General features: G+C 38.9%; 3 protein-coding genes and 1 long non-coding RNA gene across 5 annotated transcripts in view; 2 read left to right on the forward strand and 2 right to left on the reverse strand.

Moving 5' to 3' along the window:
- The window catches only part of LOC136814086 (mitochondrial fission regulator 2-like), a 30,202-nt gene extending 19,266 nt beyond the window's left edge, over nucleotides 1-10,936 (reverse strand). The window contains exon 1 of one of the 2 annotated variants that reach the window (XM_067070591.1): nucleotides 10,704-10,936. In XM_067070591.1, coding sequence (XP_066926692.1) covers nucleotides 10,704-10,826 — 123 coding nt within the window. In that variant the 5' untranslated portion in view covers nucleotides 10,827-10,936. The remainder of the gene's footprint in view (nucleotides 1-10,703) is intronic. The other variant, XM_067070599.1, reaches the window with a different exon arrangement.
- On the forward strand, nucleotides 1,053-8,389 carry LOC136814215 (uncharacterized). Its single transcript, XM_067070734.1, has 3 exons — nucleotides 1,053-1,520; nucleotides 1,770-7,095; nucleotides 7,468-8,389. The coding sequence occupies exons 2-3, from the start codon at nucleotides 1,892-1,894 to the stop codon at nucleotides 8,387-8,389; spliced, it is 6,126 nt and encodes a 2,041-aa protein (XP_066926835.1). The 5' UTR covers nucleotides 1,053-1,520; nucleotides 1,770-1,891.
- Nucleotides 9,054-9,388, forward strand: LOC136813774 (uncharacterized). The gene is made up of 2 exons (XR_010847548.1): nucleotides 9,054-9,109; nucleotides 9,359-9,388. It is a non-coding gene; the product is annotated as an uncharacterized lncRNA (long non-coding RNA).
- Nucleotides 10,937-14,336: 3,400 nt separating the features above from the next.
- Nucleotides 14,337-18,122, reverse strand: LOC136814104 (uncharacterized). The gene is made up of 2 exons (XM_067070611.1): nucleotides 15,249-18,122; nucleotides 14,337-14,568 (listed from the first exon to the last, which is right to left on the reverse strand). Exon 1 carries the CDS (start codon nucleotides 17,969-17,971, stop codon nucleotides 15,293-15,295), a length of 2,679 nt encoding a protein of 892 aa, XP_066926712.1. The 5' UTR covers nucleotides 17,972-18,122; the 3' UTR covers nucleotides 14,337-14,568; nucleotides 15,249-15,292.
- Nucleotides 18,123-18,531: the final 409 nt, after the last annotated feature.

Consider the following 18,531-nt stretch of genomic DNA (forward strand, 5'->3'; position numbering starts at 1 on the left):
TCATAATTTGCGCTTTTATGACGTCATAGTTTAGCTAACTCAAAAATTCTTAACTCGAAGTTTTCTAACTCGATGATTCCGGGCCTCTTCTTGGACCTACCTTGATCCTTTAGATTAATCTTTGCTCGTTCGTCCGTTCGTCTGTTCCCAACTTTTCTCGGGATTGACCTGACACAGATTTTAAGCCAAAAATGCAAAAATTTGACAAAATTTACTTTTTTAAGATTTTCACCATGTTTTGGTCAACGAGTGATCCAAGAACCTCTAAATTTAGCCTTGCTTTACTTGATTCTGTCCTCCAGCGAATTAATTTGAAGTTTTACCATTGGGCATCTTTCTAACATTCAGGCAGGTCCGCGCAGACTCTAAGCTATCCAACGAACTATAAACGAGCTTCTAACTCCTTCTAGATCCGGAGATATAAGCCTTTAAAGTTTGAACTAGTGATTTTCTTTAAAAAACTTAGAATATATGACCGTGGCACTTAAAGGGTTAAATTCTTTTGATTTCTTTTATCAAATATATCAAAAGAAAATACTAGGCACGCCCGACAAAGTACGACTTTTTAGTAAACTCAAGATTGCTCTGGACATTCTTACTATCAGTATTGAAGATTTCTAGCCTTCTAATATACGAAAATTAAATAAAACTTTGTCAAAGAAACAAGTTTATGTTCAATTTCGTTATCTGTTTGATTTTGTTTTGAAAAAATATTTTTTCAAGTCAGAGAATGAAAAGTTCTTTATAAGCACACACGATTTCAGACTTAATTTTGGAGGAAAGTATCAAGCAATAGAGTTCGCCTTAAAGAAAATATTTACCGAAAAATCATATCATTCGAGGAAGCAGGGGGGGGTCAGTGTACCAGAAGGTGGCATGTATCCTGGGGTGGGTGGGTGTTTGAGAAAAAAATTTGTCATGTACTACCTGTGTACTATAATTGGGGTGTTGGGTCCAAACTCGATTTTGATTTTTACTACCTGTGTACCAAAATAGGGGGGTTTGTAACGGCTAAGCCTTTTCAGTTCAGTGTTTTTCTCATAATTTTTGGCATTCCCTCACATTTTGTTCAGGTTTTCTCTGTGTTTCTCATTTTTCTCAGTTTTTCAGTTTTTCTCATGCTTTCTGCATTTTCAGTGTTTTTCTGTTCTCAGTGTTCACCATTTTGGATTCTAATTTGTTTATTTATGTTAATTTATTCAAAATATGCATTTTTCCAATTTTTGGTTTTGGTCAGTAATTTATACATTTTTATCATTTATCAACTTTGACCTATGACCTAGAATTTATCATTCTGTAAATTACACATTTTCTAGAATTTGCTATTTAAGCAAGGACTTTCATTTTCACATCAGTTCAACAAGAGATTTCATGGAGTGAACATCAAATTTTTCTAAGTCAACTTCAAACAAGACTTAGTCATAATTTATAAACTTTTCTCTCATCAATATGAGTTTAGTTTATTAACTTTTATCACACCACTGCCTGGATTATTCCAGCCTCACACTTCAGGCAAGCTGGTAAGTTTTTTCAGCCATTTTGTTTTTGTCGGCCATTTTGTTTTTTTTCTTTCTTGATGCTTTGCATCATGAGGCATTAAGATTAGGCTAGGACTAGCTTACTTTATTTTCAACTAATACTATTCAATCAATTTCATCAATCAATATTCAAATTTATACATTCAAACAGGCTTATACTTTAGTTTTACTTTAGACTTAAGCTTTTTCCTTGTGATCAATATTTAGTATTTTTTCAATTTCAATTTTCAGTTTGAACATTATCATCACACATGTTACAAACACTTGTGACCGCTTCAAATTTATTCATCCCCACTCCGTGAATCCCTACATTCAAACAGCGTTGAAGTTGTTTGTCAACCGATCAACGTTTCATGTCAGATCGACCCAGAAGATCAAAAGCCAATATCAGATACGATATCTATGGTACTACCGGCAAGAAAGTCATAAAGCCAACATCTCCGGAAGTTACCCATCCGCTAGCCGAAGAAGCTTATCATCCGCCAATGGAAGAAGAAGCGATCAAACCCAGAGCTGATGGCATCATGGTGGAGACTGAATTAAAGAAGCTTCTCATTGAAGAGTCTACTTTTCGAGATGAGATCACCGATGCTATCCAAGAAAACTCAACAGATATTGTAAAGAACTCATTACGGCTGATCAACTCAAGCACCGAAAAAATCAAAGAGCTACGCCTTCAATATCGGTCCATCCACAAAACCATTGCTGCATTGATGGATCCCAAGGAATACCAAACAAATTATCAACCGTTCTACACAGACATCACACATCAAGTGGTAGTGTATTTGCAACAATTGAACATTCTCACTGAGGCTCATCATTCGGCAGAGGTCAATGCTGCCACTCAGATCTCAACCAACCAAGCGTGTCTTTTAATTGACGAAATTGATCGCACAATCACTTACCTCAACGCAAGCTGCACTTGTATTGCAACCCTCCTCAGTAATGAAGAACTCAAGCAGCGTAAATCACACATTGAGGAGCAATCCAAAGAGCTGAAGGAAATACCATCAAAACTTCGTGAACTACTCGGCCTTCGTCCAGATATGGAGAAATACAACAGTTTGAAGACAAAGTATGAAGCACTCATCAAATCGAGAGCAGCATACCACGTAAAGATTAATGATGAAGTCAAACTTAGAGAATTCGACAAGCTTGAATCGTTCAAGAAGAGCCGACTTAACATCAAACTGCCACAATTCACCGGGTATGATTCAAAAATTGACATTTATACTTTTATTGATGAGTTTGATAAACTTCACTCCGATTCTGTACCCAAGTCGCTTCAGCCAGAGTTTCTCAAGAACAATTACCTCGATAAACAAGCCTTGGCTATTGTTAAAAGTCTTGACAACATCAAAGACATATGGGATCGCCTGAAACAAATCTTCGGTGATAAGGAGGTACTTTTACAACACAAACTCCACGAACTCATGGAATTGACAAAGAATCCAAAGTTACTGAAAGATTCAATTAAAATCATAGACTCTCTGAGTAAAATAACTAATACAATGAGAGATCTCATGCAACTTGCTGCAAAACACAATATTGAAAATGAACTTTTTTATAGTAACGCATTTTCTCAGATCGTCAGCAATCTAGGAGATAGCAGAATGATGAGATGGCTGCAACTTTCGTGCCAATCTCCAGAAACTGGGAAGAGAAAATGGAAGCAAATGATTGATTTCCTTGAAACTGAAATGGCGGTGCATCAGCAAAAGGCTGCCATACAGATTGCGTCCAACCAAGCTCCAAAACAACCTTCCAAGAAACAACCATCATCCTTTGGGAATCACTCAAACACTGGTGGTCAATCAACTGGCCAATCAGGTCAACAATCAAATGGTCACCCTGGTTATCAATCAAATGGGCAATCTGGTGGTCAATCAGGTGGTCAAGCAAATGGTCAATCAATCACTGAATGTTTTGTGTGTGGTGCTACTGATCACGTGCAAACCAATGGTCCAAATGGGACCAAACTTGTCCAATACTTTGCATGCAAGAAGTTTGTGGACATGTCACCTGCTGATCGTTTTCAATTTCTTCTTACAAATGGTTTTTGCTTCCAATGTCTCTACCCTGGCGCAAACGTCAACCAAGGAAAACATCGAGATGGGAAGTGTCAACATCAGTTCGCTTGCAAAAACTCGTCACACAACAGATTCCCAAGAACGAAGCATGTTCTCGTGTGCGACGAGCACAAAAATGATCAACACAACAAAGACGTGCTTGAACACTACAAAGCAAGATGCATCCTGAAACAACCACTTCCTACGTATTCAAAGAACATCAGCATCTTCCATTCGATCTTCAAATCTCAACTCATCAAACCTTCACCAACTGACGATCAACATGACGCAATTTTCATCCTTCAACCAATCAGGATTGAAAATTCCAACTTCACCATTTTCTACGATAACGGTTGTAGTGATTTTATCAGTCGTTATCAATCCGTGCAACGTCTTGGTCCATCAAGAGCAAAACAAGTCTACGATGGTACAATCCATATGAAAGGAATTGCTGGCATCTCAAGTCCAACCAATCATGGTATCTATGAAGTCAACTTACCTCTACGAATTGGGGGTAATGCACTGATGACTGGACCTTGTCTCGATCGAGTCACAAATACGTTCCCTATGTATCCACTCAATGGGGAAGTTTTCAACGACATCAAGACAGCTTTCATTACGAATGGAGGCAATGCATCAACACTTCCAACGGTTCCAGAGAAGGTCGGTGGTGATGTCGACTTCATCATTGGTATCAAATATCTACGTCATTTTCCAAAGCCCATCTTCCAAATGCTATCAGGTCTCACCATCTATGAGTCATCCTTCGAAAGTAACGATGGTTCCTTTGGTTTGATTGGAGGACCACATCAGGTATTCAATTTCATTCACCAAAATCAATCAACCAATTTTGTCACCAATCAACTCAGACTCTACTCCTTTGGATACCACGTCAATCCAGATGTCCGTCTTCTAGGCTACAACAATCATTTTGGAGATGTCCAAGACGATACAACAAATCCAATGCACTTCTTCAACTCTGTTGAGGAAGCCGGAAGCTCAATCACTTATCGATGTACCAAATGCAGAGACTGTTCAACCTGCAAAGAATCACCCAACGACATATGTAGCATCAAAGAGGAGGCAGAGCAAGAGATTATCAACAACTCTGTCACAGTCAACATCAAGGAGAGAAGTTCAACAGCAACCCTTCCTCTCATTGCCAGCACAGATCGTCTTCAACCAAATCGTGGCATCGCTCTTCAAGTCTTCAATCAACAGCTCAAACGTCTGGAGAAAAACCCTGATGACAAAGCTGACATCATCAAATCTGAAGAGAAACTTCAATCATTAGGGTATGTTGATTATGTAAAAAACCTTTCTCAAGCAGACCAAGACCTTCTTCATCAATCTAATATCCAGAACTTCATCCCATGGAGAGCAGTCTGGAAAGAAAACTCTGTATCAACACCTTGTCGTGTTGTTTTTGATGCTTCGATGCCAACCAAGAGCGGTTTTTCCCTAAATGACATCATCGCTAAGGGGAGAAACAATATGAACAAGCTTCTCAACATCTTCCTTCGGTGGAGGGGATACAGATTCGGATTCCACACAGATGTGCAAAAGATGTACAACTCGGTCAAGCTAGACAAATCACACTGGGTTCTGCAACGATATCTCTGGAACAAAACACTTGATTCTACCAAACCACCAGAACAAAAAGTTATCAAAACTTTAATCTACGGTGTCAAATCATCAGGCAACCAGGCAGAACGATGCTTACGGGAGACAGCCAAGCAATTCCAAAATGATCACCCTGACATCTACAGAATCGTATCAGAGGACGTTTATGTGGATGATTGCTTATCAGGTGATCAGACTCTTCCCAAGGTCATCAACACTGCAGATCGACTCGAAACTGTTGTAAACAATGGTGGCTTCACACTCAAAGGTTTCACATTCTCTTGCCAAGATCCAATCAAAAAGCTTTCCAAGGACAGTCATTCTGTATCAGTTGCTGGACTCAAGTGGTACCCAAAAGAAGACACCCTATCAATTGATGTTCAGGATCTGAATTTCGCGAAAAAGTATCGTGGTCGAAAACCAACTTCAATCTCTGACATCCCAACCAATCTAACACGCCGACAATGCTCATCCAAACTTGGAGAATTATACGACATCTCAGGCATCGTCACACCTTTCATTGCAACAATGAAGATGGATATGCATCAAATCGTCAAGCACAAATTTGAATGGGATGATACCTTACCGGACAACCTCCGCAACATGTGGGTATCACACTTCGAAATGATGAAAGAGATAAAGACCATCAAATATAAACGCGCTATTGTACCAGAAGAGGCCGTTAATCTCAACATCGAAACTCTTGACTTTGGCGACGCCAGTGAATATTTGGCATGTTCAGCAATTTATGTCCGATTCAAACTCAAAGATGAAACATACTCATGCCAACTCATCTTCGCAAGATCGCAAGTCTTAGAGGAAACAACCCAACCAAGAGGAGAGCTCCTGGCAGCCCTTCTCAACAGTCATACTGGCCAAACAGTCAAGTCAGCATTTGGAGACCGTCATAAATCGTCAATCAAATTCACCGACTCTCAAATCGCTCTATACTGGATCTGCAACCCAAACCTTGATCTGATGAAGTGGACAAGAAACAGAGTCATCCAAATTCTACGCTTCACTGACCGATCTCAATGGTTCTATGTCAAATCAGAAGACATGATTGCCGACATCGGAACTCGCAGATGCTCATCTATCGACACCATCAATAAAGAATCAGACTGGATCAATGGATACAGTTGGATGAAGTTACCTTCTACACTGTTTCCATCCCTATCAAAGGACAAGATTCAACTCAGTGCTCAAGAACGTCAATTGGCTTATAAAGAATGCAAGCCAGAAGCGAAGTCATTCTTTTCATCTTCAATCATCATAGCAGATGAGGTCGCTAAACGATACAAGCTTTCAAATTATCTCGTTGATCCAAACGCCAGGAAATTTTCCTCTATTGTACGTATCTTGGTTATCATTCGAAAATTCATCAAAACTCATCTCAAGATCTCATCACTTCGCCCGAAACGTCTTCAAACAAAGATTCAAGAGGATGACTTAGAAGAAGCAACGAATTACCTGTTCAGAAAGGCAACATTGGAAGTCAACACCTTTGTACCTACGAACAAGGTGAAGAAAATCTCGGAAATGAAAGATGGAATCTTGTACTATACAGGACGAATTCTTCCAACAGATAACATCACGATTCTTGGCAATGCAACAAATGTCATGAAGGATCTAGGAGCACTTCACTTTCATGTACCAATCATCGATCGACATTCACCGCTGGCATATGCCATTGTAAACGACATCCATTGGAATCATCCGACAGCCAGCCACACAGGAGTCGAAACCACTTGGAGATATATCCTTCAAGTAGCATACATCATTGAAGGAAGATACCTCGTGAAACAGATTCGATCCTTATGTGCCAAACTGCTTACACTAAACTACTTACTCAAATCCTTTTGCTAGTTTTTGAATAAATTCTCACACTTTTCCACACTAATCTACCATGCAAGCAAATCAACTCAAATCTGTCTGCTTAAAATTTAAGATTTCGGCTTTAAGATCATTTTAGCGTTTTATATTTACACATTTAGATTTATATTAGATCAACTTTATACATAAATATTAAACTTATATTTTATATACTGACGCACATTGAAAATATTTGCGTAATTTCGTAGAATTTGCGAGATTAGCTTAATTGTCTTATGCAAATACATAACTAGAACTAGAATGTCGATTTTTGATGAAACAACAACTTGATGTATCTATGGGGCCCACGTCACTAGACAGTCTCAACATCGCTCCAGCCTTCTATTGCTCCCAAACCGACTTAGCTGGACCATTTTCATCCTACTCGAATCATCACAAACGAACAACAGTAAAAATCTGGTTAATCGTTTTCTGTTGCGCAACCACAACTGCCGTGAAGATCAAGCTGATGGAAGATTACACAACGACATCCTTTGTGCAAGCATTCACACGTTGGCATGTGAAGTTGGCTACCCAAAGAAATTACTTGTTGATGAAGGGAGTCAGCTTCTCAAGGGATGTAAGTCAATGCAACTCAACTTCCAAGACATCAAGGCCAAGATTGAGGCAAAATCATCTATCGAGTTCAGCACCTGCCCAGTTGGTGGACACAACTTCCATGGTCGAGTCGAAAGAAAGATTAGAGAAATTCGAAAATCATTGGAGAAATCAGTCCACCTTGAAAGACTCTCCATGATGCAATGGGAAACCCTTGCAGCATCCATCTCCAACTCAATAAACAATCTACCTTTGGCAATAAAAAACAAAGGTGATTTTGAATTCGCAGACCTCATCACTCCGAACAGACTCATTCTCGGGAGGAACAATGACCGCTGTCCAACCGAACCTCTGTCAATATCAGATGATTCTGATAAAATCATCCGTTCCAATGGGAAAATCTTCAATGCGTGGTTTGAGTGTTGGTTAACCTCGCATGTACCATCATTGATGCACCAACCTAAATGGTTTAACACTGATCGTGATCTACAACCAGGTGACGTCGTTTTGTTCACCAAACAGGATTCTGCCATCGCTTCAACTTATCAATATGGTCGTATCAAATCAGTAAATCGTGGTCGTGATAATGCCATTCGTGATGTTGTGGTTGAATATCAGAATAGTAATGAGAATACAAAGCGTTTAACGACACGTGCTGTGAGGACTTTGATTTTGATATTGGGAGCTGATGAGATTGATTTATCAAAGGAATTGTTCAAATTGAAATGACTTGCAAATTTGCAAATTTTGCATGAATCTTCAAATCCTAAATGTGATTTGATGTTTTATGGAAAAATTCAAAAATCAAATAAAAATTATTAAAATTTAACATAATTCAAGAAAAATTTATTTAATACATTTATTTCAAGTAGTATATTTCAAGTATTTTCAATATTCATATAATTTCTATTAGTATTTTTCATATCTGTTGGGGGAGTGTAACGGCTAAGCCTTTTCAGTTCAGTGTTTTTCTCATCATTTTTGGCATTCCCTCACATTTTGTTCAGGTTTTCTCTGTGTTTCTCATTTTTCTCAGTTTTTCAGTTTTTCTCATGCTTCTGCATTTTCAGTGTTTTTCTGTTCTCAGTGTTCACCATTTTGGATTCTAATTTGTTTATTTATGTTAATTTATTCAAAATATGCATTTTTCCAATTTTTGGTTTTGGTCAGTAATTTATACATTTTTATCATTTATCAACTTTGACCTATGACCTAGAATTTATCATTCTGTAAATTACACATTTTCTAGAATTTGCTATTAAGCAAGGACTTTCATTTTCACATCAGTTCAACAAGAGATTTCATGGAGTGAACATCAAATTTTCTAAGTCAACTTCAAACAAGACTTAGTCATAATTATAAACTTTTCTCTCATCAATATGAGTTTAGTTATTAACTTTTATCACACCACTGCCTGGATTATTCCAGCCTCACACTTCAGGCAAGCTGGTAAGTTTTTTCAGCCATTTTGTTTTTGTCGGCCATTTTGTTTTTTTTCTTTCTTGATGCTTTGCATCATGAGGCATTAAGATTAGGCTAGGACTAGCTTACTTTATTTTCAACTAATACTATTCAATCAATTTCATCAATCAATATTCAAATTTATACATTCAAACGGGCTTATACTTTAGTTTTACTTTAGACTTAAGCTTTTTCCTTGTGATCAATATTTAGTATTTTTTCAATTTCAATTTTCAGTTTGAACATTATCATCACACATGTTACAAACACTTGTGACCGCTTCAAATTTATTCATCCCCACTCCGTGAATCCCTACAGGGTTGGGTCCAAAATCGATTTTGATTTTTACTACCTGTGTACCAAAATAGGGGTGTTGGGTCCAAAATCGATGTTAACAGTGTGGGAAACAAAAAGGTTAAGAAATTATCTGCTAAAATAGAAATGTAAAGTTGTTCTATTATAAATTGATCAAGCCAAGTTTGTCCAAGATCATTCTTCCAAACTTCTTGGAATGAATTGAAATCCTACCAGATCCCACTGAAATGAAGGTTTATCGAGTCAATGTAAACATTCGAACATTTGAATTCAAACATTCACCATTCGTACATTAGAGGTGCCAACTCTCACGCATTGGGTGTGAGACTCATGCATTTCTACATGGTGTCACGTAATTTTTGAAAAGTTTGATTTCTCACCCATTGTGGATTTTTGAGAAAAATTTTCCCGATTTCCCGATTTCCCGAAAAAAAGTTTTCCCGATTTCCCAATTTTTGGAAAAATGTTTACCCGATTTTCCGATTTTCGGAAAAAAGTTTCTCCATTTTCTGGATTTTTACCAGGTACTACCTGGGTAGTAAATAGGGGGTATGGGGTGGTTTTGGGATTTTTCCATGTAGTATGGTGTACTTCAGGGGTGGGTAGGTGTCAAGTTTTGAAAAATACCTTGTAGTACACATACATGCCGCCTTCTAGTACACTGACCCCCCCTGTGTGGTATCAAATGATAACACAATTAGATTAACCTAGAGTGTAAATTACTGTACGTCGGCAAATAAAAGCCGACTTCAGCTCAAGTTACGTCGGCTTTCAGGTCGGCATTGCCGAATGCCGACCTAGATTCACAGGGCTGGAGAAGGATATTTTTTTCCACTGGACAATCAAAACACCGGACATGACCAGTCCGGTGTGCGTCTGGTGTTTGGTGTTTCTTAATTTTTTGTTTCATAACTGTCGTCCAGCGTCCAAAATTCCCTGTATGCAACACTGGACTGACTGACACCGGACTGACTGACACCGGACTTATTGCGTCCGGTGTAACGAAAGGATACTTAATTTTGCCACCTGACAAATACACCGGACAGCTCCACTCGCAGCTCTACTCTACCATTTTTGTTTTGATTTAATTTTGTATTTTAATGACCAGCCCCAGGTCTTCATTTGAGGGCTATGCATGTTAGCCTCCACTGATGCAAGTTACCCAATCTTACGGTATGTGTTAGGGAGATTTTAACCTAACCATGCTTGCTCAATGGCAAGTTTTCAGGTTTTGATAAAACAAAGTCTTCGTTCAAGAAATTTTTACCTTTTCCTGGCATTCCTCTTCATCATTCTCTTGAGAATAACCTGGCAAAAGATTTCTGACATAATCGATCATGTTAGATATTGAAGAACTGTCTTGACCAGTGTCATCTACTTCACCATCCATTTTGGTACCTCTAGTGTCAGAGTGTTTTGTCTGGTCTGGATGGAATATTTTTGACTTTTTTTCACAGCAGTCAGTTCAAAGAGGGATTTTTCCTTTTTGCTAACCAATTTTTTTACCTTAGTAAAACTCTCGTAATTTCCTGAAAAGCACAAACAGCGATTTCAATCCATGGGTCATAAACCTTGATTTATAGTCGCTTCGGGAGAAGTATAAGAAGAGGGAGGTCCGCAAAATGGACCGGTGAACACCGGACACTCCTTCTCCACAGCAAGCGGACATCCCATAAGTGAGATCTTAGCTACGGAAACAGACAGCGTACGAGCGCAGCCGGACTAAGACGACGCAGCGACGACGCGACTTCCGGCGTGGTGTTGTTAAAAAAAAGAGGAAGGAATAGAAGAAGACGATAGAATATAGTCGATTCGTCGATTTCCAGGATTCTGTGGTTCGAACTAAATATTACTGACCCCTTCAACTTGAAGTTAATACATAATACCTTCTATATTTCGCAGAATTTTCATAATATTTGTATTTGCTTTTTTTTTGAGAAGATAGAGTAGAGTTACTAGAGCGGGGATTTCGGGTTTCCGCCTCCTCCTCCTTCTATCAATATGCTGAAACTTTTGTTATTTAATTAAATAAAAATCAGACTATGGGAGCTAACTAACTCAATAAAAATGAGCAGAGGTAGCTAGGTTGGCACTTTAGGAGTTTAGGTAAGGTACTGGTTGGGTGCTGTCTAGTCTATAACTTTGTCAATTGAGCTTGAACCGTCAAACCTTCAATGCTAGATTTGGAATCTCTTCTATTTGAACATTATGAAACAAAAAAATACTAAATTAGTCTTTCTCAGCCCCTGTTAAGAATGAAATTGTCACCTTTCAAAATTAAGTAAGTTAAAGGGTATCAAAACTGAGGAAAGTCGAATCATGGCCGCACATTCCGACATTTACAACACTGATGTCCCAACACTGGATTGAATTGAAGTAGGAAAACTTTGCACACATATAAAGAGGCGATATAGGGGTTCAAATACAGTTTTCCTGTCAAAATTTTGGCTGAATCCCGAAATCCCAGACACTAAAAAAACAAAATAAAGGCGAAAACTAAGATTATAGCTAATCACAGTCACCGTCTGATTTTAAAATACCAGTGTTCCCCCGTATTTGTTAAATCAAATCCCGTAATACTGTACTAAAAATGGCCATTCCCTTTAAAAGTACAATCCCCTCTAAAGATTAAGAATGTAATCCAACAAAAACATTTTCATAATTCCGTTCAATCAAATTGCTCCAAACTGAAAAATCCAATTTGTTATTTCATGATGTTAATACACTTTAACTTTCACACTTACAATTTACTATGATGTGAGGATTACGTAATATTCAGCAAGAGAAACTTTTACAGAAAAGAGAATGTCACTGCTTAAAACTTAAAATTCCTTGGATTTTAAAATCATTAAACAAAACTAAGATTACATTACAATGACGTAACACATCTATTTGAGAGCAACGAATAAGCTTTACTACCTTTAAAGTGTGAAGTCATTTACATTTACATGAAACACAAAACAACTTTTCTTAACCCTATTCGTACTAGGGGGGGGCTTTTTCTGTCTGGGGGTAAAATTATTGTTAATAGCTCCCGAATTAATAGACTTTTTGGAATGAAACTTTCTGTAAATTCCTCACTTTTATTTAGCTTCAAAATAAAAAAATTTGACTCCTTAAAAATTTTCACACCTTGAGCATGATGACATTGCTGCTGACAGTAAGGTGTCATAAAAATTGACACATTTCTAATACAAGTTTATAAATATATCGTTTAATTTAAACCGTAATTTATTGAATATTTAGGATAAAATATAAGCATTTTAGACTCAGGGAACTTTTTTTCTAAAGCCTTTGTTATAATACAATAGATATTCAAAAGAACAAAGGAAATTTTCGGTTTTTGATCACTTAGGGAATGATGAGTGACGTCATCAAAAAAATCTTTTGTCAAAAGTTACTTTATATGTAATTGGAATCCCATCTATTCAACTGTTTTTTTTACTCCTCTCCCCCTTCCCTCTCTCTACAATGTCGCTGAGTCAAGTTGGACTGAAATTCAACATTGTATAAGGGGGGAGGGGAACTTGTGAATTCATACCAAAAAGCGAGGAATTCCATTACTTTTGGCCAGTATTGTAGAGGGGTATCCGTAACCTTTATCTAGGCAAACAAAAAAGATGTCTTAAAATTTGTGCTTTTTTTCGGATGACAGATTGAATCTAGCACTTTTGTTTTGTTTTTGTGTTTTATATTTTTCGAATTCTTGGGTTGGCTAAAGCTCATTTGTTGAGTGAGACAGGGGTGTAAAAATAATGAAGATTTTTACTGTTCCGTCACTCTTTATAAGACCTTTGTGTTTTATTAATCCAGTGATGGATTTTTTTTAGTTTCTGGCGGTGGGGATTTTTTTTGTCCTTATTATACACCCCCTTCTCGCAGACGCGGTAAGATTTTTTTTAGCCAGTGGGGATAAAAAATAATTGAGTGAAACTCAATGGGGATTGATATTCCCATATTTTTTATGGCTGGGGATTTCAATTATTTTGTTTTATAAAGTCAGAGAATTCAGTGGGGATGTGAAAAATAGCATAATATTTTGCGTGAGGAATGGTTTATTTGATTATTATCAGTGGGTCAAAAATTGGAGGATAATTTCCCACCGGGGTATTTTGGACAATTTTTACAGTGCGAAGGGTTCCCAGTGGGTCTGCGAGAAGGGGTGTCTTATTTTTGCATGATTTGTAAAAAATGATAAAATTTTTCATGCCAGGGATTTTAAGGCAATATTATATTTTTCTCAACTTGATAGTTCAATATCATTAACCCTTCAAACCCTTCAAAGTGTCCAATTTACCTTGTCCCAGTCAGACTTAAAGATGTAACTTTTATGAACATTTGATTGAAAAGGTAAAAGAATAAGGATCTTTTTTTAATAGTTTAAAAGTACCTTTCCAATGGTACTTAAACCATTATTTAACTCTCTCATTATTTAAGTCTCAAGTTTTAATACACCCCTGTCTCACAGCCCCGGTGGAAGTTTTTCCTCAATGGGGATAAAAATTCCTATTGAAATCTCAATGGGGATAGATATTCTATTGTTCCAAGGTTAAAAAACCCAGTGGGATGGTTTTGGAGTGCTATTCTTAAAGTCAAATTCTCAATGGGGCTGAAATTTTACGGTATTTTCTCACTGGGAACGAAATATTTGAGAAATTTTCCAGTAGGGCTGGGGTCCCAGCGGGTCTGTGACACAGAGGTATTTTTATGCCAAATATATGAAGTTTTGGCTTTCATTAAAAAAGTTGAAATTTTTTTATTTTTCAAAACTGTGTCATCTTATGTAAAGATGTAAAGAAATAAGAATTATTAAACCTTGAAAAAAAGAGAAGGAAAATCAATTTTTCAACTTGAGCATCGATGAAAATTTCAGACGAAGATTTAGTTTAAAGAGAAAAAGTTTATGAAACATATCATAATTTCTTTGTTTAGAATTATAAATTTACAGGATTTTAAAAATAAAGCTATGTTATTTATAAAAGATTCGTAGTGATTGTTGCTAATAGATACAGTCGTCAGAGTCTTGGAAGCCTCTTGTGGTGCTGGATAGATCTTTCGGTGCGTTCTCACCTTATGACCTCCAGTCGTAGCTTTTCTGACTGCCTGATGTTGGCGTGGACAACTGCTTTAAGCTAAAAAGATAAAAAATGTAAGAGTTTTTATTGATACGTGGCTTCGTTTAAAAAGCAGACGGTATGCTAAGATAAAAAGTCGGATAAGTCTTTTTCAGATTATTTTTAATCATATTTTTAACCAATTTTCAGTTGAATTCATTGTGTAAAATGTTATTGTATGTAAATTGAGATTTCCAGGAAAATGAAGGAAAAAGAAGAAAAGTCTGTAGGCGGACAACATCACCAAAACGCAAAGCCGCCATCTTGGTTCTAGATTCCTCTCCCGTTACAGCCCCAATGAATTAGCGATGTTTCGTCAGATCTTTCCGCCCCTCAACATGATATTACTGTGCTTATTTTGAAAATTTTGGTGAAAGCAGCGCCTCATTGGGTCTGTGGTTGGATTGGAATTGACCATGATGATGACAGTGCGGTGTTGAATGATGTATGACATGCTGTGTGTGTTTGTGTGTGTGATTTTGTTTGTGCGTATGCGAAAGTAATAAACCCTTTCTAAACTATCTGATATTGTGTCAAAAGAATTACTTGAATATGCTTAGTAAGATAAAAAGTACGCTATGACTAAAAGAAAGAAAGGGAAGAGTATTATTAAGAAATAAAGAGGAAGCCAAGGGTTTATTACTTCAACTACACTCTTCAAACTTTTCTTCTTTGACCATTCAAGGCTTTCAGCGTACCTTAAGTTAAGTCAACTCGTCATACAGTCATAGTCTTGTCAAAGTTAGTTAAAATCTTCCGGTCTCGGAATAACGTCTTTATGGACACGTTCGTGAATGTCATAGTCTATGAGGTCGTCATCTTCGTGTGGGATGGTGGATTTCGTGTCGCGTTCCATGGAGTCATCAACATCGTCGACTTCATCAGCCTCATCTTCGTAGAAAGAGGCGTGTTCTTGGTCGGGAACGCCCGATCTGCGGTAATCGTTACCTTGGTTATTGTTGGAGCCCTCTGATTGTTCTTCTCCATGAGGTGGTTCCTCGTTGTGAGGCGCTTCTTCTGGGTAGTTTCCACCATCTTGCAATCCACCGATATTCATGTTGGGGCTTTCACTCTGGACACCTTCATCATGTTGAGGGGCGGATGATTGGATGTTCAAAGGCTCTTGTTGTGGACTTCCTTGAACTTCCATGGTGTTGCCATTGGAGTTGGATTGTTGAGCAAGGTTGGCAAGGTTACCCAAACCTGCTGGTAATCCTCCGTTAGAAAGACCTCCACTGAGGCCTCCTGATAGGCTGCCGACCAGATTCTGGAGCTCTCGATCACGATCAGCATTGTTGCTCATAGAGTTGGAAATAGAACCAAGATTGGACATTCCAGACTTGGTGAAGGCCTGACTTTGTCTTTGTTGTGGAAGAGCTGGAGTTTCCATTTGTGGAGGTAATTGAGTGTGGATGGCTGCATTAGATTGCCCTTGGTTTGGCATCAAGCCAGCTAAAGGACTATCATTGTTAAGTTGCGTGTTCAGTTGAGCACCAGAACTGACTGGAGTTTGGCCTCCTCCAGGATGAACGAAAATGACGGAATCACTCCCATCAGTATTTCCTCCCATTAATTGACGTCTTCGTCGTGAAAAAGCTTTTAATGTGAGTTGTTTCTTACCACTTTCAGCTGGTGATGAAGGGATGTCGCTTCTTTTACCCCATCCATGTCCAAAACCACCATCATGCTCCATGGTGAGTCCATGTTGATGACCACCATAACCAGCATAACCACCACCATAACCACCACCATAACCACCACCAAAGCCAAAACCGTTACCGTAAACTTCGTGACCGTAATCGTGGTGAAGGGGACCGTGCACAATATGAGGTTGATGAATGACAATGGGTGGTCTGTGGTACACTGTTGGTGGTGAGGTGACATGCACTGATGGAACGTGGTTACCTGCGTTGATGATGGGGACTGGGGGAGAGATATGGACAGCGGGGACGTGTGGACGGACGTGAATAGCTGGTACATGAGCAGGGATGTTAATGTAAGGGACATGGGGACCAATATGGACAGCAGGGACATGGGGTCCAATATGTACAGGTGGGTAGTGGGGACCGATGTGAATGGGTGGAGTATGGGGACCAACATGAACACTAGCAGGGAATGGATGCCAACCGTAATATGGAGCGTCACGTTTTTGGATGTTATTCGTCTTCTCAGTCAAGTCAGTTGTGGTTTGTTTGTCTTCGTCAAAAGAAGATTCATTGGACTCACCTTCAATCGATCGTTTTTGTTTGATAGCTCTCTTGTATCCATGACCATAACCTCCAGCTTCACAGCATTCTCCATCATGACCACCCAAACCACCATAACCGGCACCACCATGGCCATAACCTCCATAACCACCGCCCAAGCCGTGGCCGCCATATCCGCCACCGAGTCCGTGGCCTCCATAGCCACCTCCATAGCCACCACCGAAACCACCACCGGAACCACCACCGAATCCGTGGCCGCCATATCCTCCGTATCCACCGTGACCTCCCCATCCGTATCCAGATCCGTAATGACCTCCATAATCTCCTCCAACTCCAACATGATGTCCGAAGTCGTGGTCTGCAGCATGTCCAACAACATGAGGTTGATGGTAGACAACTGGTGGTTGATGGTAAACGGTTGGTGGTGAGGTGACGTGCACTGGTGGTCCCATGGGTCCTGCATGGACAGTGTGAACAGGTGGTGGCATGTGAACGAATGGAACGTGTGGTCCAACATGGTATAATGGAGCATGAGTACCGTAATGGATGCTTGGTACATGTGGTCCGACATGAACAGCTGGAACGTGTGGGCCAACGTGAATTGGTGGAGCGTTTGGACCAACGTGGACGGGTGGAGTGTGTGATGGCACATATGTGGTGTGATCGTGGTGGGCGCCACATCCGTAACCACCTCCATTGTAAAGACATCCACTGAATGCACAATCATGTCCAACGCATCCATGACCACCGTATCCTCCGTATCCACCACCGAAGCCGTGTCCACCATAACCACCGCCATAACCGCCTCCATTTCCGCCATAACCACCGCCATAACTGCCTCCATTTCCGCCATAACCACCACCGTGGCCATAACCGCCATAGCCACCGCCTAAGCCGTGACCGCCATATCCGCCACCGAATCCGTGGCCTCCATAGCCTCCTAAACCGAGGCCACCGTGTCCACCACAACCTTCACCACCGAAGTAACAGTTGGTGATATCATCGCGTTTTTGGGCAGCAACTTGATGTCCTGGATATTCAACAACTTGAAGTTTGGATGGTTTAGCTTGGACTTTGACTCCTTCTGGTCCAGCATTGACAACAAGTTCTGGTGGTTTCTCGTGGACAGTGAAGTGTGACTCACTGTTTTGGTCAAAATATGGTCTAGCATAGACCGCCGCAAAAAGTACGGCTAACAAGCAAATCTTATGCATCTTTGCTTCCAACAACCACCTCTCTTCTTTACACCAATTTTATAAAAAAATATTTTGGTGAAGATTGAAATCTGAAAATTTTTTGTTGCAGCAACAAAAAAATGCTTTTGCAAGAATGGGAAAAACTGCAGCAGATGAGGTAAGGAAGCATACAGAGGGTGAGCAGCACCTGTGGGTTCTCATTCGAAAGCAATCAAGCGTTCTATCAAACGACTCTTCACAAAATACAATTATTTTATGTTGTTTAATTTCAAATCCGATATCAAATCATTAAAAATTCATAATTACAGCGTTAAATGCTTTGAAGTTTCGTTAGGACTTTTTTGGAGGATTTTGAAATTAGGACGAAGGCTTTTAAAAATAAAAATCAGGTTTACTTTCACTTTTAAAATTATTCTTCATCAAAAAATTTTAAAATTCTTAAAACTTTAAACACTTTTTAATTGATATACACAAAGTGTGTAATTTTTAACTTTTTTTCGAAATTGAAAAATAATAGACAATAATTAGTTTCAAACAATGGAAACAGGCACCGTTTGAAAACAGTTTGAAATTGTAAA

This window comes from Clytia hemisphaerica, unplaced genomic scaffold, assembly GCF_902728285.1.
Source record: "Clytia hemisphaerica strain Z4C2 unplaced genomic scaffold, Clytia hemisphaerica genome assembly, whole genome shotgun sequence".
NCBI lineage: Eukaryota > Metazoa > Cnidaria > Hydrozoa > Leptothecata > Clytiidae > Clytia > Clytia hemisphaerica.

Excerpts from the sequence above, each read along its gene's own strand:
- LOC136814104 (XM_067070611.1), bottom strand. The coding sequence starts at position 17,971 with ATGCATAAGATTTGCTTGTTAGCCGTACTTTTTGCGGCGGTCTATGCT.
- LOC136814215 (XM_067070734.1), top strand. The coding sequence starts at position 1,892 with ATGTCAGATCGACCCAGAAGATCAAAAGCCAATATCAGATACGATATC. Across the intron at positions 7,096-7,467 it reads TTACTCAAATCCTTTTGCTA|CTGGACCATTTTCATCCTAC; the intron begins GTTTTTGAATAA and ends AAACCGACTTAG.